At 46.1% G+C, this 26,742-nt stretch overlaps 1 protein-coding gene across 1 annotated transcript in view; it reads right to left on the reverse strand.

Moving 5' to 3' along the window:
• LOC144689206 (uncharacterized) overlaps positions 1 to 26,742 on the reverse strand; it is a 52,802-nt gene that overhangs the window by 12,955 nt on the left and 13,105 nt on the right. The window contains exons 3-4 of the mRNA XM_078556317.1: positions 8,661 to 8,868; positions 1,670 to 1,860 (exon numbers count right to left, since the gene is read on the reverse strand). Of these exons, the coding sequence (XP_078412443.1) occupies positions 1,670 to 1,860; positions 8,661 to 8,868 (399 nt within the window). The remainder of the gene's footprint in view (positions 1 to 1,669; positions 1,861 to 8,660; positions 8,869 to 26,742) is intronic.

Below are 26,742 nucleotides of genomic sequence, written 5' to 3' on the forward strand. Positions count from 1 at the left end.
ATCACATTTCCACTTCTCTTTAGCTCTGAAGAAGGGTCATATGGACTCGAAATGTCAACTTTGTTTTTCTTTCTCTCCACAGATGCTGTCAGACCTGCTGAGTTTTTCCAGCATTATCTGTTTTTCCAGCACATTTTCTTTTCCATTACAGGACCACCTCTCACACAACAACAGGTGTCACACCTGCAGAGTTATTGTTGAAAAAACGTTTGAGGACAAGATTGAGCTTAAAAATGTCACATTTAGAGGGGAAGGCGGGAAGGAATCAGGAAAGTCAGAAAACTAGACACAACTGGCATAGTTGCAAGAGGAAATTTACAGTGGAAGCGCCGGTATACGTGAAAAACTTTGGGGAAGGACCAAAGTGGTTACCGGGTGAAATAAGTGTGGTGACTGGGCCTCTATCTTACCATGTGGCGGTGGAAGGCTGGATCATCCGTAAACATGTGGACTATTTAAGGAAGAGAGAGACAAATCATCGAGATATGGTTCCGCCAGTGATCATGACCAGGTCTGCCTTTCCTGTTGAGGATACTCAACCCAGGACTGACATGTCTGATGTTCCTGTAAGAGTTGAGGATACAGAACTGCAAGTGCCCACCGAAGCACCTGATGTTCAGGCAACTCCGGAAAAGGAGGTTCCTGACAAAGAATCTGAAGTTATGGAGCTGCGACATTCCGCACGTACCAGGGAACCACCTGAAAGACTGAACTTGTAAATTCCTTACCCAGTGTAAATATTATGTTGTCCTGAAAAATATGTACTTGTAAATATAATATGTAGAGCCGAGTTAAAGGGGGACAAATGTAGTAATTATGGTTTTATTTAGTGTGTAATGTACCTTTAAGAATAATACTTATTAGGCAAGATCACATAATCTGTAGCAACCAATAGGATAGTAGCGCGGGCTACCTCCACAGTCAGCATAGAGATAGAATTGCAGTTGAAAGCACACGTGTAGTTGCTGCTCAGTATATTGTAAATGAACTTAAAGTTTCAACTTAAAGTGTCTGCAGCTCAACTCTATCATTGACAGTACAACCTGGCCACCCTACAACACGGTCACAGACTGGGGAGCCCTGTTAAAGTATAGGCTGACCAAACTCCCATGTGTAGCCTGAGGGGCCTCGCTTAACTCTGCCCGACAAAGGAGAGCGCGGTGGCTTGGGCTGGGGAAACAACGCAGCAATAAGCAGAGGGAGGGAGCTTAACCAGCACACCGGAGACTTTCTCAACCATGAATAGCTTCATCAGACTGGGAGGATAGACCCACACCTTAAACACCAAACAGTCAAATCCAAAAACCCTCAAAACTAAAACCTGAAACCTCTATTGGCGGAGCGGGGGTGGGGGGAGTGCAGTTTGATGGAGGGGGCCACTTTGACAGGGGGTGGGGGGAGTTTGACCAGGTGGGCCATTTGTCTGGAAGGGTAGCTCAGTCCAATACCCTTAAATTTAAGCGCATTGGTTTAGGGTGTTTAAAGAAGTCAAACTCCATTTTGATTTTGTAGGATCTGGGATTTGTTCTGGGATGTTTACAGGGTTTTTAGGGACTGTATTCTGCAGGTCTAGTTGTTTATTAGTGGAAATCATACACCAGCTATTTATTAACATCTCTTACTCTCCCAGCACTGCAATACAAGGTGTCATCATTGAGAATAACCTCACCCAGATGCTGCAGTAACAGGCCAGACCTTTGACAATATTTAAAACAGCTGCTAAGCTCAGACAAGCAATGACTGGCCCTGTGTTTGGGACACAGAGGCACAGTGCTGGCCAAGAGATGAGCTGTGATGCATTGAGAGACTTTCCCAGTGAGGCTGCTGTAGGACTTGTGACTGGATCTGGGGGTAAACACACTGTGGAAGCAAAAGAACATATAATTAGAACTTTGTCAGAATCATAAAGGCTTAGAAGCTTCATAACAAATAAAAATTCCCATCCCCTTTAAATGGACAGAATCCCACAGCAATAAACAGTGAATGTAATGGGACAAGTTGAGAAGGTTAAATAAAAGGCAGATGGGATCCTGAACTTGATAAGAAGAGGCAGAGTGTGCAAAAACAAGAAATTTATGATAATGATTTATAAAACAGCGATACGTCCTCAGCTGGAGTGTTGTGTCCAGTCCTGGGCAGTGCAGTTTAGGAAGGATGTGAAGACATTGGAGAGAATGCAAAAAAGATTCATGAGGATGGTTCCAGGGATGAGGGACTTCAGTGAAGGAGATAGATTGGAGAAACTGGGGCTGATCTCCTGGGAGAAGAGAAGGTTGGGAGGAGATTTGAAAGAGAGGTTTGAAATCATAGAATAAGTAAAGAAACAATTTCTGAAGTGGCAGGAGGGTCGGTAACCAGGTGGGAGGTCAGTAACCAGGTTGGGGGTTGGTAACCAGTTGGAGGATCGGTAACCAGGTGGAGAGTCAGTAAGCAGATGGAGGGTCAGTAAGCAGTAGGAGGGTCAGTAAGCAGAAGGAGGGTCAGTAACCAGGTGGAGGGTCAGTAAGCAGATGGAGGGTCAGTAACCAGGTGGAGAGTCAGTAAGCAGATGGAGGGTCAGTAAGCAGAAGGAGGGTCAGTAACCAGGTGGAGGGTCAGTAACCAGGTGGAGGGTCAGCAACCAGGTGGAGAGTCAGTAATCAGATGGAGGGTCAGTAACCAGGTGGAGGGTCAGCAACCAGGTGGAGGGTCAGTAATCAGATGTAGGGTCAGTAACCAGGTGGAGAGTCAGTAACCAGGTGGAGGGTCAGTAACCAGGTGGAGAGTCAGTAACCAGGTGGAGGGTCAGTAAGCAGATGGAGAGTCAGTAACCAGGTGGAGGGTCAGTAACCATGTGGAGAGTCAGTAACCAGATGGAGGTCCAGTAAGCAGATGGAGGGTCAGTAACCAGGTGGAGAGTCAGTAACCAGGTGGAGGGTCAGTAATCAGATGGAGGGTCAGTAACCAGGTAGAGGGTCAGTAACCAGGTGGAGGGACAGTAACCAGGTGGACAGTCAGTAACCAGGTGGAGGGTCAGTAAGCAGAAGGAGGGTCAGTAACCAGGTGGAGGGTCAGTAACCAGGTGGAGAGTCAGTAACCAGGTGGAGGGTCAGTAACCGGGTGGAGAGTCAGTAACAAGGTGGAGGGTCAGTAACCAGGTGGAGGGTCAGTAAGCAGATGGAGGGTCAGTAACCAGATGGAGGGTCAGTAACCAGGTGGAGAGTCAGTAACCAGGTGGAGAGTCAGTAACCAAGTGGAGGGTCAGTAAGCAGATGGAGAGTGAGTAACCATGTGGAGAGTCAGTAACCAGGTGGAGAGTCAGTAACCAGGTGGAGAGTCAATAACCAGGTGGAGGGTTAGTAAGTAGATGGAGGGTCAGTAACCAGGTGGAGATTCAGTAACCAGGTGGAGGGTCAGTAAGCAGAAGGAGGGTCGGTAACCAGGTGGAGGGTCAGTAACCAGGTGGAGAGTCAGTAACCAGGTGGAGGGTCAGTAACCGGGTGGAGAGTCAGTAACAAGGTGGAGGGTCAGTAACCAGGTGGAGGGTCAGTAACCAGGTGGAGAGTCAATAACCAGGTGGAGGGTCAGTAAGTAGATAGAGGGTCAGTAACCAGGTGGAGATTCAGTAACCAGATGGAGAGTCAGAAACCAGGTGGAGAGTCAATAACCAGGTGGAGGGTCAGTAAGTAGATAGAGGGTCAGTAACCAGGTGGAGATTCAGTAACCAGGTGGAGAGTCAGAAACCAGGTGGAGGGTCAGTAACCAGGTGGAGGGTCAGTAACCAGGTGGAGAGTCAGTAACCAGGTGCAGAATCAGTAACCAGGTGGAGAGTCAATAACCAGGTGGAGGATCAGTAAGCAGATGGAGGGTCAGTAACCAGATGGAGGGTCAGAAACCAGGGGGAGGGTCAGTAACCAGGGGGAGGGTCAGTAAGCAGGTGGAGGGTCAGTAAGCAGATGGAGGGTCGGTAACCAGGTGGAGGGTCAGTAATCAGGTGGAGGGTCAGTAACCAGGTGGAGGGTCAGAAACCAGGGGGAGGGTCAGTAACCAGGGGGAGGGTCAGTAAGCAGGTGGAGTGTCAGTAAGCAGATGGAGGGTCAGTAACCAGGTGGAGGGTCAGTAAGCAGATGGAGCGTCAGTAACCAGTTGGAGGGTCAGTAACCAGGTGGAGGATCAGTAACCAGGTGGAAGGTCAGTAAGCAGATGGAGGGTCAGTAAGCAGATGGAGGGTAAGTAACCAGGTGGAGGGTCAGTAAGCAGATGGAGGGTCAGTAAAATGATAGAGGGTCGGTAACCAGGTGAAGGGTCACTAACCAAGTGGATGGTCAGCAACCCGATGGAGGGTGGCTAACTAGCTGGAGGGTCAGTAACCAGATGGAGGGTCAGTAATTACTTGTAGGGTCAGTAGCTGGATGGAGGGTCAGTAATCAGATGTAGATTCAATAACCGGGTGGAGGGTCAGTAAAAAGGTGGAGGTCGGTAACCAGATGGAGGTCGGTAACTAGGTGCAGGGTCAGTAACAAGATGGAGGGTTGGTAATCAGATGGAGTGTCGGTATCCGAGTGGAGGGTTACTAACCAGATGGGGAGCCGGTAACCAGGTGGAGGGTCAGTAACCGGGTGGAGGGTCAGTAACCAGGTGGAGGGTCGATAACCCGATGGAGATCAGTAATCAGATGGAGGTTCAGTAATCCAATGGAGGGTTAGTAACCAGATGGAAGGCCGGTAACCAGGTGGAGGGTCAATAACTGGATGGAGGGTCAGTAACCAGGTGGAGGATCGGTAACCCAGTGGAGGATCACTAACCAGATGTAGGGTCGGCAACCAGATGGAAGGTCGGTGATCAGATGGATGTTCGGTAACCATGTGGAGTATTGGTAACCAGGTGGAGGGTCAGTGACCGGGTGGAGGGTCAGTAACCAGGTGGAGGGTCGATAACCCGATGGAGATCAGTAATCAGATGGAGGTTCGGTAATCCAATGGAGGGTTAGTAACCAGATGGAAGGCCGGTAACCAGGTGGAGGGTCAATAACTGGATGGAGGGTCAGTAACCAGGTGGAGGATCGGTAACCCAGTGGAGGATCACTAACCAGATGTAGGGTCGGCAACCAGATGGAAGGTCGGTGATCAGATGGATGTTCGGTAACCATGTGGAGTATTGGTAACCAGGTGGAGGGTCAGTAACCAGATGGAGGGTCGGTAATCAGATAGAGTGTTGGTAACCAGGTGGAGGGTCAGTAACCAGATGGAAGGTCGGTAACCAGATGGAGAGCCAGTAACCAGGTAGAGGATCAGTAACTCGATGGAAGGTCGGTAACCAGGTAGAGGGTCACTAACCAGATGGTGAGCCGGTAACGAGATGGAGGGTCGGTAGCCAGGTAGAGGGTTGGTAACCGGATGGAGAGCTGATAACCAGGTGGAGGGCCGGTAACTTGGTAGGGGGCCAGTAACCAGATGGAGGGTTGGTAATCAGATGGAGGGCCGGTAATCAGGTGGAGGGTTGATAACCAAGTGGAGGGTCAGTTACTTGTTGGAGGGGCAGTAACCAGATGGAGGGTCGGTAATCAGATGGAGTCGGTAACCGGGTGGAAGTTCAGCAACCAGGTGGAGGCTCGGTAGCCAGATGGAGGGTCAGTAACCCAATGGATGGTTGGTAACCAGGTCAATAACCAGATGGAGGGTCGGAAATCAGATGGAGGGTCAGTAACCAGATGGATGTTGGTAATCAGATGACACAGGTTGAATGTCTGAGGAAAATGACACAGAAACAACACCAGTGGGTAAAAACAGAAAAGGCTGGAAATGCTCAGCAGGTTTGGAATTTTTTTCAAATATTGGGTGGAATTTACTGCCCTGTTCCACCACCAGTTAAGACACCCAAGTGGGAAATCAATGCGATAAGCACATTTTTTTTACACAGTGAGCTGTTGTGATTTTGAATACAGAAACAACAATACTTGTAATATTTATCTAGCACCTTTAACCTCAGAAACCTTTGCAGGTGCTTGTCAGGAGTGGTTTTGTGTAGAATTTGACACTGAGCCACATAAGGCGTTCTTAGCTCAATTGACCAAAAGCTTGGTCAAAGAGGTGGGTTTTAAGGAGTGTCTTAAAGGAGGAAAGAGAGCTCGAGAGACAGAGAGGTGTGGGGAGGGAGTTCCTGAGCTTGGAGCCTAAAGCAACTGAAGACGCAGCCACCAATGGTGGAGTAAATATAATTGGGGATGCACAAGAGGCCAGAGTTAGAGGAGTGCAGGTATATCAGAGGGCCATGGGGCTGGAGGAGGTTATAGAGATAGGGAGGGGGGTGAGGCTGTGGAGGGATTTAAAAACAAGGACGAGAAGTTTAAAATCAAGAAGTTGCCCGACCTGGAGCCAATGTAGGTCAGTGAGCACTGGGGTGTAGGGGAATGGGACTGACTGTCTGTTAAGACAGAGACAGCTGAGTTTTGGATCATCTCACGTTTAGGGAGGACAGAATGTGGGAGAGCAGCCAGGAGTGTGTTGGAATCGTCGAGCTGGAGGCAACAAAGGATGAGGATTTCAGCAGCAGATGAGCTGAGACAGAAGCGGAGTCGGGTGGTGTTATGGAGGCACAAATCAGGAGTGTGATGGAGTACTCCCCGCTTGCCTGGATAAGTGCAACTCCAACAACACTCAAGAAGCTTGACAACATCCAGGACAAAGCAGCCCGCTTGGTTGGCACCACACCCACAAACATTCACTCCCTCCACCACCGATGCACAGTATCAGCAGTGTGTACCATCTACAAGATGCACTGCAGAAACTCACCAAGGCTCCTTCGACAGCACCTTCCAAACCCACAACCACTACCATCTAGAAGGACAAGGGCAGCAGACACATGGAAACACCACCACCTGGAAGTTCCCCTCCAAACCACTCACCATCCTGACTTGGAAATATATCACCGTTCCTTCACTATCGCTGGGTCAAAATCCTGGAACTCCCTCCCTAACAGCACTGTGGGTGTACCTACACCATATGGACTGCAGCAGTTCAAGAAGGCAGCTCACCACCACCTTCTCAAGGGCAATTAGGGATGGGCAATAAATGCTGGCCTAGCCAGTGAAGCCCACATCCCACGAATGAGTAAAAAAAGGAAGCTCACTTTGAGGTCAAATACGACGCCAAGCTTGCAAAACAGTCCGGTTCAGTCCCTGACACTTTCTAGGTAAAGGGATAGAGTCGGTAGTTAGGGAACAGGGTTTGGAGTGGGGATCATAAACAATGTCTTCCCAATATTTAATTGGAGCAAATTTCTGCTTGTTCAGTCCTGGATGTCGGATAAGCAGTCTGATATTTTAACAACAGTGGAGGAGTCGAGAGAGGTGGTGGTGAGGGAGAGCTGGGAGTCAGTGTACATGTGAATACTAACGCTGTGTTTTGGGAGGATGTCACTGAGGGGCGGTATGTAGATGAGAAATAGGAGGGGCCAAGGATTGATCATTGAGGGAACACTAGAGATAACAGTGGGGGAGCAGGAAGAGAAGCCATTACAAGTGATTCTCTGGCTGCGTTTAGGTAGATTAGAATGGAACCAGGTGAGAGCAGAGCTTGAAAGCGGAAAGGCAGATCCAATAGTAACATATGAGGGGGAGCTGGATAAACACTTGAAGTGAGTCAATCTGCAGGGCAATGGGGAATAAGCAGGGGAGTGGGGTTAATTTGATAGTTTTTTAACAAAGGGCCAGCACAGGCATGATGGCTTGAAAGGCCTCCTTCAGTGTTGTAAGATTCTAGGGTTTTATGAAAAGAAATAAGGTTTAAATAAGATGGAACTTCACTGTAGGCAGATTCTCACCTTCCATTTACATCAGGTAGAACTTTAATCTAGACAGTAACTGTCTAGTAACCTTAACTGTGAGGAGCAGTTAGTGGGGAAGGCAGTTATGTGTTTTATTTGATTTTTCTTATACCTCCATCAGCCTGGTTCATACAAAGATGGTTTCAATTGAAAATGTTCCACTAAAGTATTGAGGGAATTGTTCCCACTCTGCCATTGGTCACCTGTCTAACTGGACCTTACACCACACTGATGAAGTGTGATGGACCACCCTGAGAGAACTCCCCACCCACACCACCATCAATAAATAGTTAACCATCTGATTGACAAGTGAGATCAAAAATACATCCCATAAAAAAAAATCCCTGTTTACCATTTTCATTTTTTGCCTCCCAAATTGGAACAGTTAAAGGGCTTGGAGTTTTGATATTTGGGGAATTTTCCCTTGAATTGATTTTGTAACTGTTTAATACTTTTTATCTATGTTTTGTGGCCAACTTTGTTCTTTACAGCCACAGAAGTATTCACCACTAAGCTGACCTGAAGCCATTTGATAAATATCACAAACATTAACAGGAAGCACAGGAAACAACGTGCCCTGATTTTTAGGCTGGAGGTTGTGAGTTCAGTACTTATACTGTCCCCTCTCCCGCCAGGGACTGATCACTAGCTGTCTCTTGAACCCACTTTAGTTCTTTAGTGCAAATTGCTGGCACCGAATTCCACAAACCATTCATTCTTGTCAATGCTCTGCCGATTTTCCTACTTGCTCCCCAGATTCTCATTTTTATTCAGAATGCCCTGGGAAAGCCTCTTTGTTCCCACCTTGCTGAACCTGTCCTCGATTTCAATACTGAGAGCTGCTGAGTCAGGCCCACCTGATAGGGTCACGTCTCCATCCTGATTGGTGCCTCCCAGAGAGGCAAAGAGGGAGCATCGGTATATTCCAGCATCCTCTTCCGTCACGTGTACAATAGAGAGTGAGTTGTTCTCAGTGAGATTCACACTCCGATTAAAATCCTTGTAAAGATGAACTCCATTTGCTGACTTCCGAATGATTCCCGTCCGATTTGTACCATCGATCATCTGTGAGTAGAGTGAAGATTTGAAATGACTCGTCTGTCAAGAGCAGACTCTCTGCTTGTTGCCTATTTGATACGGTCACACCATTTCATTCCTCTTATTATGTATGAGGCTCACTGCTCTGCTGTGTAACCAATGGCTGGGAAAGAATCTTTCTCCAAACGACAACTCTAGTCCCTGCCACATATCCCAGTATTTGCTCACTTTCCAACACTTCAGCAGCGAGAAAGAGGGAATCTACCTGCTCTTGTTTTTTTACAGGTGAACATCCCACTCCCTGTACTCGATCGTTATATCCCCTTCACCTGCAAACTCTGACTCTCAGCAACCAACATAAAAGGCCTGTTCCCTGAATATGTGTTCAATAGATTCCCACTCGACAGGAGTGTGGATCACTGAGAGGGATCACTGAGAGAGGATTCCCCCTCGACAAGAGTGTGAATCACTGAGAGAGGATTCCCACTTGACAGGAGTGTGGATCACTGAGAGAGGATTCCCACTCAACAGCTGTGTGGATCACTGAGAGAGGATTCCCACTCGACAGGAGTGTGGATCACTCAGAGAGGATTCCCACTCGATAGGAGTGTAGATCACTGAGAGAGGATTCCCACTCGACAGGAGTGTGGATCACTGAGAGAGGATTCCCACTCGAAAGGAGTGTGGATCACTGAGATAGGATTCCCACTCGACAGGAGTGTGGATCACTGAGAGGGATCACTGAGAGAGGATTCCCCCTAGACAAGAATGTGAATCACTGAGAGAGGATTCCCACTTGACAGGAGTGCGGATCACTGAGAGAGGATTCCCACTTGACAGGAGTGTGGATCACTGAGAGAGGATTCCCACTTGACAGGAGTGTGGATCACTGAGAGAGGATTCCAACTTGACAGGAGTGCGGATCACTGAGAGAGGATTCCCACTCGATAGGAGTGTGGATCACTGAGAGAGGATTCCCACTCGATAGGAGTGTGGATCACTGAGATAGGATTCCCACTCGACAGGAGTGTGGATCACTGAGAGGGATCACTGAGAGAGGATTCCCCCTAGACAAGAGTGTGAATCACTGAGAGAGGATTCCCACTTGACAGGAGTGTGAATCACTGAGAGAGGATTCCCACTTGACAGGAGTGTGGATCACTGAGAGAGGATCTCCACTCGACAGGAGTGTGGATCACTGAGAGAGGATTCCCACTCGATAGGAGTATGGATCACTGAGAGAGGATTTCCACTCAACAGCTGCGTGGATCACTGAGGGAGCATTGCAGCCAATTACTGCCCCATCAGTCTACTCTCGATCATCAGTAAAGTAATGGAAGAGGCCGTCAACAGTGCTATCAAGCGGCACTTGCTTAGCAATAACCTGCTCACTGATGCCCAGTTTGGGTTCCTCCAGGGCCACTCAGCTCCTGACCTCATTACAGCCTTGGTTCAAATGTGGACAAAAGAGCTGAACACCCGAGGTGAGGTGAGAGTGACTGCCCTTGATATCAAGGCAGCATTTGACCGAGTGTGGCATCAAGGAGCCCTAGCAAAACTGGAGTCAATGGGTATCAGGGGGAAAACTCTCCACTAGTTGGAATCATTCCTAGAATAAAGGAAGATGGTTGTGGTTGTTGGAGGTCAATCATTTCAGTCCCGGGACATCACTGCAGGAGTTCCTCAGGGTAGTGTCCTCAGCCCAACCATCTTCAGCTGCTTCATCAATGACCTTCCTTTGATCATAATGTTCGCTGATGATTACACAATGTTCAGCACCATTCGCGACTGCTCAGATACTGAAGCAGCCTATGTACAAATGCAGCAAGACCTGGACATTATCCAGGCTTGGACTGACAAGTAGCAAGTAACATTGGCGCCACACAAGTGCCAGGCAATAACCATCTCCAACAAGACAGAATCCAACCATTACCTCATGATGTTTAATGGCATTATCATCACTGAATTCCCCACTATCAACATTCTGGGGGTTGCCATTGACTAGAAACTGAACTGGACTAGCCATATAAATACTGTGGCTACAAGAGCAGGTCAGAGGCTAGGATTCCTATATGACAGGAGTGTGGATCACAGAGGAAGGATTCACATATGACAGCAGTGTGGATCACTGAGAGAGAATTCCCATATGACAGGAGTGTGGATCACTGAGAGAGGATCCCCATACGATAGGAGTGTGGATCACTGAGAGAGGATCCCCATATGATAGGAGTGTGGATCACTGAGGGAGGATTCCCGTATGACAGGAGTGTGGATCACTGAGAGAGGATTCCCATTTGACAGGAATGTGGATCACTGAGGGAAGATTCCCATATGACAGGAGTGTGGATCACTGAGGGAGTATACCCGTATGACAGGAGTGTGGATCACTGAGAGAGGATTCCCATTTGACAGGAATGTGGATCACTGAGGGAAGATTCCCATATGACAGGAGTGTGGATCACTGAGAGAGGATTCCCATTTGACAGGAATGTGGATCACTGAGGGAGTATTCCCGTATGACAGGAGTGTGGATCACTGAGAGAGGATTCCTGTATGACAGGAGTGTGGATCACTGAGAGAGCATTCCCATATGACAAGAGTGCGGATCATTGGGGGAAGATTCCCATATGACAGGAGTGCGGATCATTGAGGGAAGATTCCCATATGACAGGAGTGTGGATCACTGAGAGAGGATTCCCGTATGACAGGAGTGTGGATCATTGAGGGAAGATTCCCATATGACAGGAGTGCGGATCATTGAGGGAAGATTCCCATATGACAGGAGTGCGGATCATTGAGGGAAGATTCGCATATGACAGGATGTAGATCTCTGAGGGAGGATTTGCATATGACAGGAGTGTGGATCGCTGAGGGAGGATTCCCATATGACAGGAGTGTGGATCACTGAGGGAGGATTCCCATATGACAGGAGTGTGGATCACTGAGAGAGGATTCCCATATGACAGGAGTGTGGATCATTAAGGGAAGATTCCCATACGACAGGAGTGCGGATCATTGAGGGAAGATTCCCATATGACAGGAGTGCGGATCATTGAGGGAAGATTCGCATATGACAGGATGTAGATCTCTGAGGGAGGATTCCCATATGACAGGAGTGTGGATCATTGAGGGAAGATTTCCATATGACAGGGGTGTGGATCACTGAGAGAGGATTCCCATATGACAGGAGTGCGGATCATTGAGGGAAGATTCCCATATGACCGGAGTGTGGATCACTGAGAGAGAATTCCCGTATGACAGGAGTGTGGATCATTGAGTGAAGATTCCCATATGACAGGAGTGCGGATCATTGAGGGAAGATTCCCATATGACAGGATGTAGATCTCTGAGGGAGGATTCACATATGACAGGATGTTGATCTCTGAGGGAGGATTCCCATATGTCAGGAGTATGGATCACTGAAGGAGGAACTGACTAACACAAACAGCAGAGTTATCTTGGAATTCTAAAACATCAATGTTGTTAGCACTGCATGCTCTGAGGGCAAGTAAATCTATTGTGTAAATAGGAAGGAGTTTATTTCTTTAACAAAAGCTGTTCTCCTTGGAGTGCACAGAGGAGAGAGCACAAGAAGATTAGTAAGTTGCTGGTTTGTTTATTTTTGTCCAGATCTGTGACAAGTCTGAGGATTAATTCTTGTATATCTAGCTGGTCATCTAATAAACAGAGGCAGGGCACCTAAGTCCCATGGAATGCACATCCTGCGATATGTGGGAAATGCTGGCTACTCCTTGTGACCTAGACAACCACATGTTCAGGAAGGATCACAAGCTGGAGCAGCTCGAGCTCTGGATGCCAGAGCTTAGTGGTGACGGGAATCAGTATGATGCATCGTGAGGCTGAGAGATTCATGGAAAGCAAGTTTCTGGTGATGGTGACCCTGCAGATTAAAGAAGTGCAAGCAGAGAGGGAATGGATGATTGCCAGAGGACAAGGCAAACAAGGCTAGGATCCCATCAATGTTGCTTGTTCCCCTCAGTTTCACACTCTCCAACTACTGTTCAGTCTGAATACGGTGGGAGTGATGGTAACCCCCAGGATGTTGATAGTGGGGGATTCTGCAATGGCAATGCCATTGAATGTCAAGGGGAGCTGGTTAGATTCTCTCTTGTTGGAGATGGTCACTGCCTGGCACTTGTGTGGCGTGAATGGTGCTGAACATTGTGCAATCATCAACGAACATCCCCATTTCTTACATTATGATGAAGCAGCTGAAGATGGTTGGGCCAAGGACACTACCCTGAGGAACTCCTGCAGTGATATCCTGGAACTGAAATTATTGACCTCCAACAATCACAACCATCTTCCTTTGTGCTAGGTATGACTCCAACCAGCGGAGAGTTTCTCCCCTGATTCCCATTGACTCCAGTTTTTCTCGGGCTCCTTGATGCCACACTCGGTCAAATGTGGCCTTGATGTCAAGGGCAATCACTCTCACCTCACCTCTGGAGTTCAGTTCTTTTATCCATGTTTGGACCAAGACTGTAATGAGGTCAGGAGCTGAGTGGCTCTGGAGGAACACAAACTGAGCATCAGTGAGCAGGTTATTGCTAAGCAAGTGCCCCTTGATAGCACTGTTGATGACCCCTTCCATCACTTTACTGATGATCGACAGTAGACTGATGGGATGGTAATTGGCCAGGTTGGTTTTGTGCTGCTTTTTGTGTACAGGACATACCTGGGCAATTTTCCACATGGCTGGGTAGATACCAGTGTTGTAGCTGTACTGGAACAGCTTGGCTAGGGGCGCAGCAAGTTCTGGAGCACAAGTCTTCAGTACCATTGTCGGAATATTCTCAGGGCCCATAATCTTTGCAGTATCCAGTGCCTTCAGCTGTTTCTTGATATCACGTGGAGTGAATCAAATTGGCTGAAGACTGGCATCTGTGATGCTGGGGACCTCCGGAAGAGGATCATCCACTTGGCACTTCTGGTTGAAGATTGTTGCAAATGCTTCACCCTTATCTTTTGCACTGATGTGCTGGGCTCCTCCAACATTGAGGATGGGGATATTTGTGGAACCTCCTCCTCCAGTGAGTTGCTTAATTTCCACCACTATTCACGACTGGATGTGGCAGGACTGCAGAGTTTAGGTCTGATCCGTTGGTTGTGGGATTGCTTAGCTCTGTCCATCACTTGCTGCTTATGCCGTTTGGCACACAAGTAGTCCTGTATTATAGCTTCACCAGGTTGACACCTCATTTGTAGGTATGCCTGGTGCTGCTCCTGGCATGCCCTCCTGCACTCTTCATTGAACTTTTGGTTGAGGTTTGGGTTAAGTGGAAACTCAAGTTCGACCCTTGAGTCCTTGAGGGGAATGAATTTCACAGACCACAATGGAGACAACTTTTCTGTTCCAATGTTTGTAATGTTTAAATTTCTGTTACTGCCTTGTTGCACCTCCTGTAAAGTCCTTAGCCTCTTAACTGCTGTCCCAGGACCCTCAGTTTCTCTAGTCTCTGTGTAGATGAATGGAGAGTTTCAGGCTCTGGCACATTGATAATTCCTACCTATTTGCCAGAACCCCTTAATTTCTGGGTGATAGATTGCCCTTTAGCCCCCGGAGGCATTTGGGCTCTCCTCCTGCACTTTGTCCTCAGTGGGTTCTCAGTCTAAATTGCTGAGTTCAGTTCACTTTGGATTTAGAACCTGACCATTGGATTCTTCAATGGACAAAACACCATTCTTCACTTTTATTTTCCTTGTGGTTTTCACAAGTGCTCTTCATCTTATGGTGTGTTAATTTTCCTTTTCCCTTTATTTTGGGGATGGGTTTCCCCCCCAAATTGTCCCAGGTCCTCTGGGATCCTACTGCTCACAGGTGCTGTCCAGCTTCTGCTCTACTCCCTGGTGGCACTTCAACTAGCTGAGGCACCTCGATCACTTTTGGCTTTCCTGTTTGGAAACGTTGCTTGTCCCTACTTAAATCCTTGAAGGAGGTCTCTGCCAACCTTAACTCTGGTGCAATCTCTTCAACCTCTTCTGTTTTTATCTTAGCTCCTTTACTTCCCTATGGTTCTGTACCAGCCTCATTAAATTCTACTGGCTTTCCTTCAGTGTCTTTAATCTTCACTGGTCCCACCACTCTCTGTGGGATGATTGGGACTTGCTCAGCTCTCTACAGCTGTACAGAATTTTGCTTGTTCCCTTCAGTTTCTCCAGTCTCTGTGTAGATGAACGGAAAGTTTCAAAAGCCAGGGAGACAGCCATCATAGCAGACAACTATGGATGAACACACTAACGTCTAACTCAAAATAAACTTGGGTCTAGTAATGCTTACAAGTTAGGGAGAGATAGGCAGGTTGTAGATGAAGCAGAAATGGGCTCACAAGAAAAGGAGAGTAGGGAAGGGAAAATACTTATGAACATATGAATTAGGAGCAGGAGTAGGCCACTTGGCCCCTCAAGCCTGCTCCATCATTCAATAAGATCATGGCTGATCTGAATGTTAGCTCAACCCCACATTCCTGCCTACACCCGATAACCTTTCACCCCCTTGTTAATCAATAAGCTATCTAGCTCTGCCTTAAAAATATTCAAAGGCTCTGCTTCCAACACCTTTTCAGGAAGAGAGTTCCAAAGAACCACGGCTCTCTGAGAGAAAAACACTTTCCTCATCTCTGTCTTAAATGGATGACCCCTTATTTTTAAACAGTAACCCCTAGTTCTAGATCTCCCACAAGAAGAAGCATCCTTTTCACATCCACCCTGTCAAGACCCCTCAGGATCTTATGTACTTCAATCAAATCTCCTTTTAATCTTCTAAACTCCAGCGGATACAAGCCTAGCCTGTCCAACCTTTCCTCATAAGACAACCCTCCCATTCCAGGTATTAGTCCATGAACTTCTCTGAATTGCTTCCTACGCATTTACATCCTTCCTTAAATAAGGAGACCAATACTGTACACAATGCTCCAGATATGGTCTCACCAATGCCCAGTATAACTGAAGCATAACCTCCTAATTTTGCATTCAATTCAGAATAAATGATATAAATCAGTCTCCAGCTTTTAATAGAAAGAAACGAGATGGTAAACTAGCAGGGGCATGGCTGTGGTCTGCTCTGGACCTCTGAGATCTCTGAAAATAGCATCGTGCTTCCTTCATAGTCATTGCCCAGCAATAGCTTGACCTAATGCATGGGTAAGTTTGGAGTGACCTCGACCATCACTACACCGATGGCCAACTTGCTATGTAGGGAACCTTTGGATAAAGGAACCTTCATGCGTTTGTCAGTAAGCCCTTTTACCAATACGATGGTATTTGTCCTGCCTTTGGTGACATCTCTGCACTCTTTGCGACAAGTAGCCTTTGAAGACAACTGGTATGATTGAGGATGGTTATCTCTTTGCCTGGTGAGTACCTGACATATAAAAAGAGCCATTTTCCCTTTGTAAAAACGTTTTTGTGGGTATTCTGGCCCTGTACTTCATTGGAGCACAGGCTCAACACCCTCATAGCTACAGACACTGTTTTGACTGCAGCACCTCCAGTTGATTTTCCTTTGGAATACTAACAATCTTCCCTTACATGCCCAGGCTTTCCACATTGGAAACACACTGGCTATGCCCCTGCTGCTTTACCATCTTGGTTCTTTTTTTTAAAAGTTGGACACTGATCTATTTTCCCTTCCCTACTCTCCTTTTCTCTCGAGCCCATTTCTGCTTCACCAACGCCCACCCTATCTCTCCCTAGCTTGTAAGCATTACTAGACCCAAGTTTATTTTGAGTTAGATGTTTTTGTGTTCATCCATAGTTGTCCGCTATGATGGCTGTCTCTCTGGCTTTTGAAACTTTGTTCCTCTACATGGGTTTTAAGGCATACAGGGGGCAACTTTTGGACTCCTCCAACAGGGGTATCTCTCTTATCCTTTGCACGTAGGGTCAAATTTGAGCACTTGCATCCTGTTGAATACAAATTGTTTAATTCTTTCAAAGTTGAGAAAGGTTTGAGTGTGATTTTTGCCAGTGTTTCCTAGTTCCTGGTAGTTTGTTTCTAGGTGCTAACTTACAAGTGCTCAGGACAGCAGTTTGCTCATTAGTTTGAAGAGCTCTTGTCAGGCAACAGGGAATAAACCCTGTAGGCTTTTCCTGTTAACTGACCTTGCATCAGGGAGTCCAAATTTCTTCTGGCTACATTGACCTGTTTGCAAGCTTCTCAAAGGATATGAAGAATGCCTCAATGTCATCTTCATCAAATTTTGGTACTCAATCAAAGTTGGCTTTGAACTAGGATAACTTGGATTACCAGCAGCTTCTCCACTACATAAAGACAATATCTCACTAGTCAACTCAAACTGTCTCATTTCATTGACCTTTGAGCTTGCAACTCCTTCTCAAACTTTTCCCTCAGGAAGGCTCTCTCCCTGCCCCTCTCCCTCCCTCTCCCGACATTCTCTCTCCTTTTTTCTTTTCTGCCTCCCTCTTTCCTTTTCCTGGAATTCTCTTTCCTATTTTTCCTTTCTCTCTTGCCTTTCTCTTTCCACTTTTTGTGCTTGAAATTTGAGCTCTACTTTCCGCTCTTCCAGGTGAATTTTTGCCAAAGTAACCTGATCTATTTCAGGTTCCTTTTTTTTTCATTCACGAGATGTGGGCATTGCTGGCTGGGCCAGCATTTACTGCCCAACCCTAAGTGTCCTTGAGAAGGTGGTGGTGAACTGCCTTCTTGAATCGCTGCAGTCCCTGTGGTGTAGATACACCTACGGTGCAGTTAGAGAGGGAGTTCCAGGATTTTGACTCAGCGACAGTGAAGGAACGGCGATATATTTCCAAGTCAGGATGGTGAGTGATTTGGAGGGGAACTTCCAGGTGGTGGTGTTCCCATCTATCTGCTGCCCTTGTCCTTCTAGGTGGTAGTGGTCGTGGGTTTGGAAGGTGCTGTCTAAGGAGCCTTGATGAATTGCTGCAGTGCATCTTGTAGATAGCACACACTGCTGCTACTGTGTGTCAGTGGTGTTTTGTTTTTTATTTCAATGATGCACACAGGCCTTCGACATTGTAGCTGAGCTAACTTTACTGATAACACATTTTCCTAACATGTATAAACACGTATCTGCTGTAACTGAATTTTATCAAGACAGGCTCCAACATGTGCTATCTGACATTCAACACCCCTGGTCAGGTGACCCCCTCTCTAATACAGAGTACCATACAGAATATCTAATACTGGAGTCTGCTACCACAATCAACTATTATCATGACAGATGGTGGAGGGAGTGAATGTTTGTGGATGTGGTGCCAACCAAGCGGGCTGCTTTGTCCTGGATGGTCAAGCTTCTTGAGTGTTGTTGGAGCTGCACTCATCCAGGCAAGTGGGGAGTATCCCATCACACTCCTGACTTGTGCCTTGTATATGGTGGACAGGCTTTGGGGGGTCAGGAAATGAGTTAGTCACCACAAGATTTCTAGCCTCTGACCTGCTCTTGTAGCCATAGTATTTATATGGCTAGTCCAGTTCAATTTCTGATCGATGGTAACCGCCAGGATGTTAATAGTGGGGAATGTTAAGCCATTGAATGTCAAGGGGCGATGGTTGGATTCTCTCTTGTTGGAGATAGTCATTGCCTGACACTTACGTGGCACGAATGTTACTTGCCACTTGTCAGCCCAAGCCTGGATATTGTCCGGGTCTTGCTGCATTTGGACATGGACTACTTCAGTATCTGAGGAGTCACAAATGGTGCTGAATATTGTGCAATCATCAGCGAACATCCCCACTTCTGACCTTATGATAGAAGGAAGGTCATTGATGAAGCAACTGAAGATGGTTGGGCCGAGGACACTGCCCTGAGGAACTCCTGCAGTGATGTCCTGGAGCTGAGATGATTGACCTCCAACAACGACAACCATCTTCCTTTGTGCTAGGTATGACTCCAACCAGCAGAGAGTTTTCCTCCTGATTCCCATTGACTCCAGTTTTGCTAGGGCTCCTTGATGCCACATTCGGTCAAATGCGGCCTTGATGTCAAGGGCAGTTACTCTCATTCTCAGCTTAGCAGCATTTTTATCACCTCAGGCTTTTCCACCTTTTGATTCGCACTGATATCCGCCTGTTACCTACTGCTCTCAACTGTTCAATTGTTAAGGTTATGCCAAGTTAAATCCCCTTGTTCTCTGAGTGAATTCGCTTTAAAATTGGACATTCTACTTTTGAGTGTTAACATACGTGAAACCTGTTTCTGTTCTTTTTTTAAAAAAGCAATTTCAGCTATTGAACTTTTCCCTTTTGCTTCCAATGTATTAATTTATAATATCAAGTTCAGCTCCTTTAATCTAATTGGTTCAGATTCCGGATGCAGCCACCAATTTTTGGTAAGGACCGGATGAGACAGAACTGCTGAAATTCCTGTTCCCTTCTCAACAATGGGTAATCAGTAAGCTTTTGAGAGGAAGATGTGGGTGTGTGTGTCTGTGTGTGTGTGTGTGTTAACTCCTGAGGGTGTGTACAACTTGAATAACCAGCACAAGCTTCTCATGAGTTTAAATAAAGGAAGAGGATTGTTTATTTATGCGCTCACCCTGAAATCTAACACAACGGCACTCACGCATAGTCACACACACAAACACAATCAAGGAAAGTGTAGGTGAAGAGATAGTGCATGTTTACAGCTTATATGTTCAGAATTGGGGATGTTCACTGATGATTGCACAACATTCAGCACAATGTGGAACTCCTCAGGTACTGAAGTAGTCCATGACCAAATGCAGCAAGACCTGGACAATATCCAGGCTTGGGTTGGCAAGTGGCAAGTAACATTCGTGCCACGCTAGTGCCAGACAATGACCATCTCCAACAAGGGAGAATCTAACCATCACCCATTGACATTCAATGGCATTACCATCGCTGAATCCCCCACTATCAACATCCTGGGGTTACCATTGACCAAAAACTGAACTGGACCAGCCATATAAATACTGTGGCTACAAGAGCAGGCTGGAGGCTCTGTTTCTTAAGGTGTAGGTTTTACTGCCTTTTCTGCCTTGTCTCTCTCTCTCCCTCTACAGACAGCATTTTAAAGGTTAAAAGGAGACAAACATGGCTGCCCTACCATGTGACTTCACACAGTTCCTTTTCCAAATATGGTGGTGGTCTTCAGTTGATTAACCACATCCTGGTTTATTGTTTTAAAAACAAAGAACAAAGAAAAGTACAGCACAGGAACAGGCCCTTTGGCCCTCCAAGCCTGTGCCGATCATATTGCCTGTCAAACTAAAACATTTTGCACTTCCGGGGTCCGTATCCCTCTATTCCCATCCTATTCATGTATTTGTAAAGCTGCCTCTTAAACACCACTATCGTACCTGCTTCCACCACCCACTTCCACTGGCAGCGAATTCCAGACACTCACTACCCTCTGCGTAAAAAACTTGCCCCGCACATCTCCTCTAAAGTTTTCTCCTCTAACCTTAAATCTATGTCCCCTAGTAATTGACTCTTCCACCCTGGCAAAAAGCTTCTGACTATCTACTCTATCCATGCCACTCATAAATTTGTAAACTTCTATCAAGTCACCCCTCAATCTCTGTCGCTCTAGTGAGAACAATCCGAGTTTCTCCAACCTCTCCTCATAGCTAATAACCTCCAGACCAGGCAGCATCCTAGTAAACCTCCTCTGCACCCTCTCCAAAGCCTCCATATCCTTCTGGTAATGTGGCGACCAGAATTGCACGCAATATTCCAAGTGTGGCCTAACCAAGGTTCTATACATCTGCAGCATCCGGCGATCATGGCTGCTTTTGTTTTTGAACTTCTAAACTTTCAAGATAGGAACATTGCTTTACTCAGCGATTCTTTCTTTGTTTTCTGCAGGTCCTCTTCTTTGGAGTTTTGGTTGGCTCAGGGTCCAATTGGGGCTCATGATTTTTAAAACTTAAAGCAACAGTACTTTGCTCTCAAAATTCTGCAGGTTCTGCTTAAACTTTTGACCCTGCCAGCTCTCTTTCAGCTGCCCTCTGATGCTGAGCCCTTGGGACTGCCACCTAGTCTAAATTGTAAGTACAGCTACTTTTTTGTATTTTTTCTCACCATCTCATCTGTGTCACTCAGGTTCTTGTAATTTTCGGTAATGGACTTCCACTGACCCTGGTGGATTCCTGAGTTCCAAATCTGTAGTGAAGCTTCTTCAACTTTTCTTCAAGTTTTCTTCCCTCTTTGGCTTCAGTTGCTTTTAGTGTTTCATACCATAGGATACTGTTCTGGGTTCATGCATTGAGCTGCCACCTTTCATTTCACTGCAGGTCACCATGTCGGATTATGGTACTATCTCTGATGTGATACCTTGTAGAAATGACCACCGCTGCCAACCATGTTATATGATGCTGATAGCGCTGATATCCCACCACTTATGGATTCTTTAGATGTCTCAATTATGAGATCTTGAGATTTGTATATTTAAACATGTTAACCTTTATTGTTAACCTTTAACTATTTACAGATCCCAGGTTACTGTCATGCATGGTACTGTTATCTCCATGCAGGCTTATTCCAGAGTGTTCTCTCTAGACTGTTCTCTCAGTCTATTACCATGTGACTCTGTACGTCATACTATTATGCATGGTAATATAATATACTGAACCTCTGAGCAGGTGGTGCTATTCTGCAGTCCCACATTAACCCTTGCTCTGCCAAGCACCTCCACATTACAATGGTATGCAGGCATATCATACTATATCATACAACACTCAGGATGGGTGGAGTCGACACCTCTGAGTCTGGAACGTTCCATTTTGTCCTTGAGAGACACTGAGCAGGTTTTGAATACAAGTCATATGACCTTCAGTGGCCATCTTTGTAGCTCATTGGACATTTTTAAAATGGAGAGTCAATTTCAAAGAGTGTATATTGAATAAAATTTGTATCTTGAAAGTTAGGATTATGACGTGTCTTTACTGGCCCTAACCGATAGTAGGGGCAGAAACCATCGTTATATTCTTAAAATACTTGGATATAGAAACATAGAATGGTTTCAGCACAGAAGGAGACCACTCAGACCGTCATGTCTGTGTGGGCTCTCTGCAAAAGCAACTATGCTAGTCAGACTCCCCGTCCCACACCTGCATCGCACCCACCCCCGCCCCACCTTTTCCTGTAATATTCCCTTCTCTTCGGGTACTTGCCCAGTTGCCTTTTGAAAGCCCCGATTGAACCTGTCTCCATCATACTCTCAGTCAGAGCTTTCCAGATCCCAAGCACTCTCTGCTCAAAGAAAGTTTTCTTCATGGCAAATAAATCCCTACCCTCTGGTTCTCGGCTTTTCCATCGATGGGAACAGTATCTCTCTATCTATTCTGTCCAGGTCCCTCACGATTTTGAATACCTCTATCAAATCTTCTCTCAACCTTCTCTTCTCCATGGAAAACAAACCCAGCTTCTCCAATCTACTCACATAACTGAAATCCCTCATCTCTTTGCCATTCTCCTAAATCAACTCTGCAGCCTCTCTAAAGCCTTCACATCTTTCCTAAAGTGTGGCTCCCAGAATTGGACACAATCCTAGGGTGAACCAATGTTTATACAGGTTCACCATAACTTCCTTGCTTTTATACTCTGTGCTTCTATTTAAAGAGTCTAGTTCTCATTTGTCTTTTTAACCACTTTCTCAACCTGTCCTGCCACCTTCAATGATTCCTGTACAGGCGCCTCTGCTCCTGCACCCACTTTAGAATTGTACCCTTTATTTTATATTGTCTCTCTGCATTCTTTCTAGCAAAATACATCACTTCAAACTTCTCTGCATTGTATTCCATCGCCAATTCCACCAGCCTGCCTATGTCCTCTTGAAGTTTAATGTCACCCTCCTCACACTTCACAATACCTCCAAGTTTTATGTCATCTGCAAATTTTGCAATTGTGCCCTGTACACCCAAGCCATTAATATAGACCAAGAAAAGCAGGGGTCCTAAAACCATTTCCTGGGGAACCCTGCTATAAACCTTCCTCCAGGCTGAAAAACAACCATTCTCCACAACTCTCTGTTTCCTGTCACTCAGCTAACTTTGTATCCATGTTACTGTCCCTTTTATTCCATGTGTTTTGACTTTGCTGACAAGCCTGTAATGTGGCACTTTATTAAATGGAATTTATTATTTGGAAATCTATGAACATGATCCATCCGTATCAACAGCATTGCCCTAATCAACTCTCTCTTTTACCTCATCAAAAAATTCCAGCCAGTTAGTTAAACACAAGTTGCTCTTAACGAATCCATGCTTGCTTTCCTTAATTAACCCACGTTTGCCACAGTAACTACTAATTTTGTCCCAAATTTTTTTTCTATAAGATTCCCCACAACAGAGGTTACTGGCCTATAGTTACTGACCTTATTCTTACACCCTTTTTTGAACAAGGATGTAACATTTACAATTCTCTAGTCCTCTGGCACCACCCTGAATCTAAGGAAGACTGGAAAATTATGGCCAGCGTCTCTGCAATTTCCATTCTCACTTCCCTCAGTATCCTCGGATACATCGCATCCTGGTACGTCCTGGTACCTTATCAACTTTCGCTATGGCAGCTATTACTTCCTGGGTAAAGTTGGATGCAAAGTATTCATTTAATACCTCAGACATGCTCCCTGCCCCCATGAGTAAATTCCCTTTTTGGTTCCTAATTGACCCTATTCCTCCTTTTACCACCCTTTTACTATTTATATACCGATAGAAGACTTTGGGATTTCCTTTCATGTTTGCTGCCAGTCTCTTCTCATACTCACTCTTTGCTTCTCTTATTTCATTTTCACTTCCCTCTGAACTTTTTATATTCAGCCAGATTCTCAATTATGTTATCCACCTGATATTTGTCATAAGTACATTTTTCTGTTTCATCTTAATCTCTAGCTTTTTTGTCATCCAGGGAGCTTGACTTTCTTTGCCCTACCTTCAGCCATTTTGTGTGTATCTTGACTGTATCCAAACCATCTCCTCTTTAAATGCAGTCCATTATTCCATTGCAGTTCTGCCTGTCAATATTTGATTCCAATTTATCTGGGCCAGATCAGCCCTCATTCCTTTGAAACTGGCTTCCCTCCAATTAAACATGTTTACTCTGGATTACACCTTGTCCTTTTCCATAGTGAACCTAAACCTTTTGATACACTGATCATATTATCCGAAATGTTCCCCCACTGCCACTTAACCCACCTCATTCCCCAGATCCAGACCTAGCAATGCCTTATTCCTCATCAGGCTGGAAACATACTGATCAAGAAAATTCTCCTGAATACACTTCAGAAACTCTTCCCCCTCTCTGCCTTTTATACAGTTACTGTCCCAACCTACATAGAATATCTAAAGTCCCCCATTATAACTACTCTATAGTTTTTGCATTTCTCTGTAATCTCCTTGAAAATTAGTTCCTCTATATCTTTCGCACTAATTGGTGGTCTATAGAATATACCCAGTAGTATAATGTACTTCAATTGTTGCTTAGCTCTAACCAAATAGATATTGACCTTGACTCCTCTGTGACATCCTCTCTCTCACTCACCACTGTAACAATCCCATGAACACCCCCCCTGCCTTTCCTAGCTTTCCTGAACACCTTGTATCCAGGAATGTTGAATATCCAGTCCTGCCCTTTTTTGAACCAGGTCTGTTATAGCCACAACATCATATTTCTGCATGGTGCCTGTAACTCAACAATCTTATTCCTCACACTTCGCACACATACATACATACACAGTAACCCTGATTTAGACTTTATTGCAGTCTCTCCTTCTCTGGATCTACCTTACTATTTCTTACTCTAGTATTATCTGTCTCTCTCAATCTTTTGGGCACCTTGTTTTTCCTTTCTATTGTTACCTCCTGGTTCCCCCCCCGCACCCCACCAAGTTAATTTAAACCATGCCCACAGCACAAGCATAGCACCACATGAGGATATTGGTACCAGTCCTGTTGAGGTCCAATCCACCTGGCCACTACAGCTCTCATCTCTCCCAGAAAAGGACCCAATGTCCCAGTAAATCCCTCTCTCCTACACCATCTCTCCAGCCACACATTCATCTGCTCTATCCTCTTATTCTATACTCACTTGAACATGGCACTGCGAGTAATCTGGAGAGTACTACCATTGAGGCCCTGCTTGCTAGTCAACTTCCTGGCTCTCTAAAATCTGCCTTCAGGACCTCATTCCTCTTTCTGTCTGTGTCACTGGTACCGATATGGGCCAGTCGCACCACCCCCCATCCCAACCCACCCCACAGAGTGTTCTGCAGACATTCAGTGACATCTTGAGCCCTGGCATCAGGGAGAAGTCATGTCTGTGGCTACATAAATGCATGTCTGCTCCCCTAACTGTACAATTCCTATGAATATTGCATTCCAAGTGCCACAGCCTCCAGGGTTAGGGGTCAAGAGCTGGAAAGTGGAATTATTATGGTTAGTTCTAACTTGGCTGGCTAATGTTCCGTGTTATCATGGTTCTTTCCCATATGCTCAAAAACGCAAACCCCCCATTTAGAATCACTGCCTCTTTGACCCGGGCAGTGCTCCTGTTCCTGGCGAATGTGATGGGCTCATTCAGAATTGAAACAAATCGTGTCAAGTTTCGATTCTTCAAAGGTCAGTGCTGACTTCCTGTTGGAGCTCTCTCCAGGTTGTGGTTTCTGGTCTGAAGTTTCCATTTCTGTTTACAACAAATCAGAAACTAACCCGATTCTACTGAACCTCTGAGCAGATTAATCCCCCACCCAAATCCCATCACCCACTTCTAATATCCCATCATCGCTCACCCAATCCCATCATCCCTCACCCATCCGGGAACCCCCCCTCCACCAATCCAATCACCCCGTTCCCAATCCCATCAGCCCCTTCCCAAATACCATAATCCCTCACCCAATCCCATTACCCCCTCCCCATTCTTATCATCCCCGACCCAATCCCATCAAATGTCCCACCAATTTCCTCCACAAATCCCATCATCTCCTCCTCAATCTCCTCCCTCGATCACATCACTCCCTCACCCTATCCTGAGACACTGACAACTGACCATTGGTTAGCTACTCATATACCCATCAAAATCCCTCATTCAATCCTGACATGCCCACCAAACTTCTTCCTGAGAATCCCCTCCTCACAAGCCACAAACCACAAGGAAATCTAACATCACTGCCACTCCCCTACACTCCAACAGCAATGTCACTGCCCAACACTCCAACATCACTGTCACTCCCCAATATTCCAATAACATCACATTCATTCACCAACACTCCAACAGCACTGTCACTCCCCAACACTCCAAAAACATCCCTGTCACTCCCCAACACTCCAACAGCACTGTCACTCCCCAACACTCCAACAACATCCCTGTCACTCCCCAACACTCCAACAGCACTGTCACTCCCCAACACTCCAACAACATCCCTGTCACTCCCCAACGCTCCAACAGTACTGTCACTCCCCAACACTCCAACAACATCACTGCCACTCCCCAATACTCCTACATCACTGTCAATCCTCAACACTCCAAAAACGTCACTGTAACTTGCCAACACTCCAACAGCACTGTTACTCCCCAACCCATCAACATCACTTTCACTCCTCACCACTCCAACAACATCACTGTCACTCCCCAACACTCCAACATCACTGTCAATCCGTAACAGTCCAACAAAATCACTGTCACTCCCCAAAACCCCAACATCACTGTCACTCCCCAACATTCCAACATCACTGTCACTCCCCAACACTCCAACATCACTGTCACTCCGTAACAGTCTAACAAAATCACTGTCACTCCCTAAAACCCCAACATCACTGTCACTCCCCAACACTCCAACATAACTGACATTCCCCAAGAATCCAACAACGTCACCGTCACTCTCCAACACTCCAACATCACTGTCACTCCCCAACACTCCAACATCACTGTCACTCTCCAAC

The sequence above is a fragment of the Cetorhinus maximus genome, chromosome 13 (genome assembly GCF_964194155.1).
Source record: "Cetorhinus maximus chromosome 13, sCetMax3.hap1.1, whole genome shotgun sequence".
NCBI classification, from domain to species: domain Eukaryota; kingdom Metazoa; phylum Chordata; class Chondrichthyes; order Lamniformes; family Cetorhinidae; genus Cetorhinus; species Cetorhinus maximus.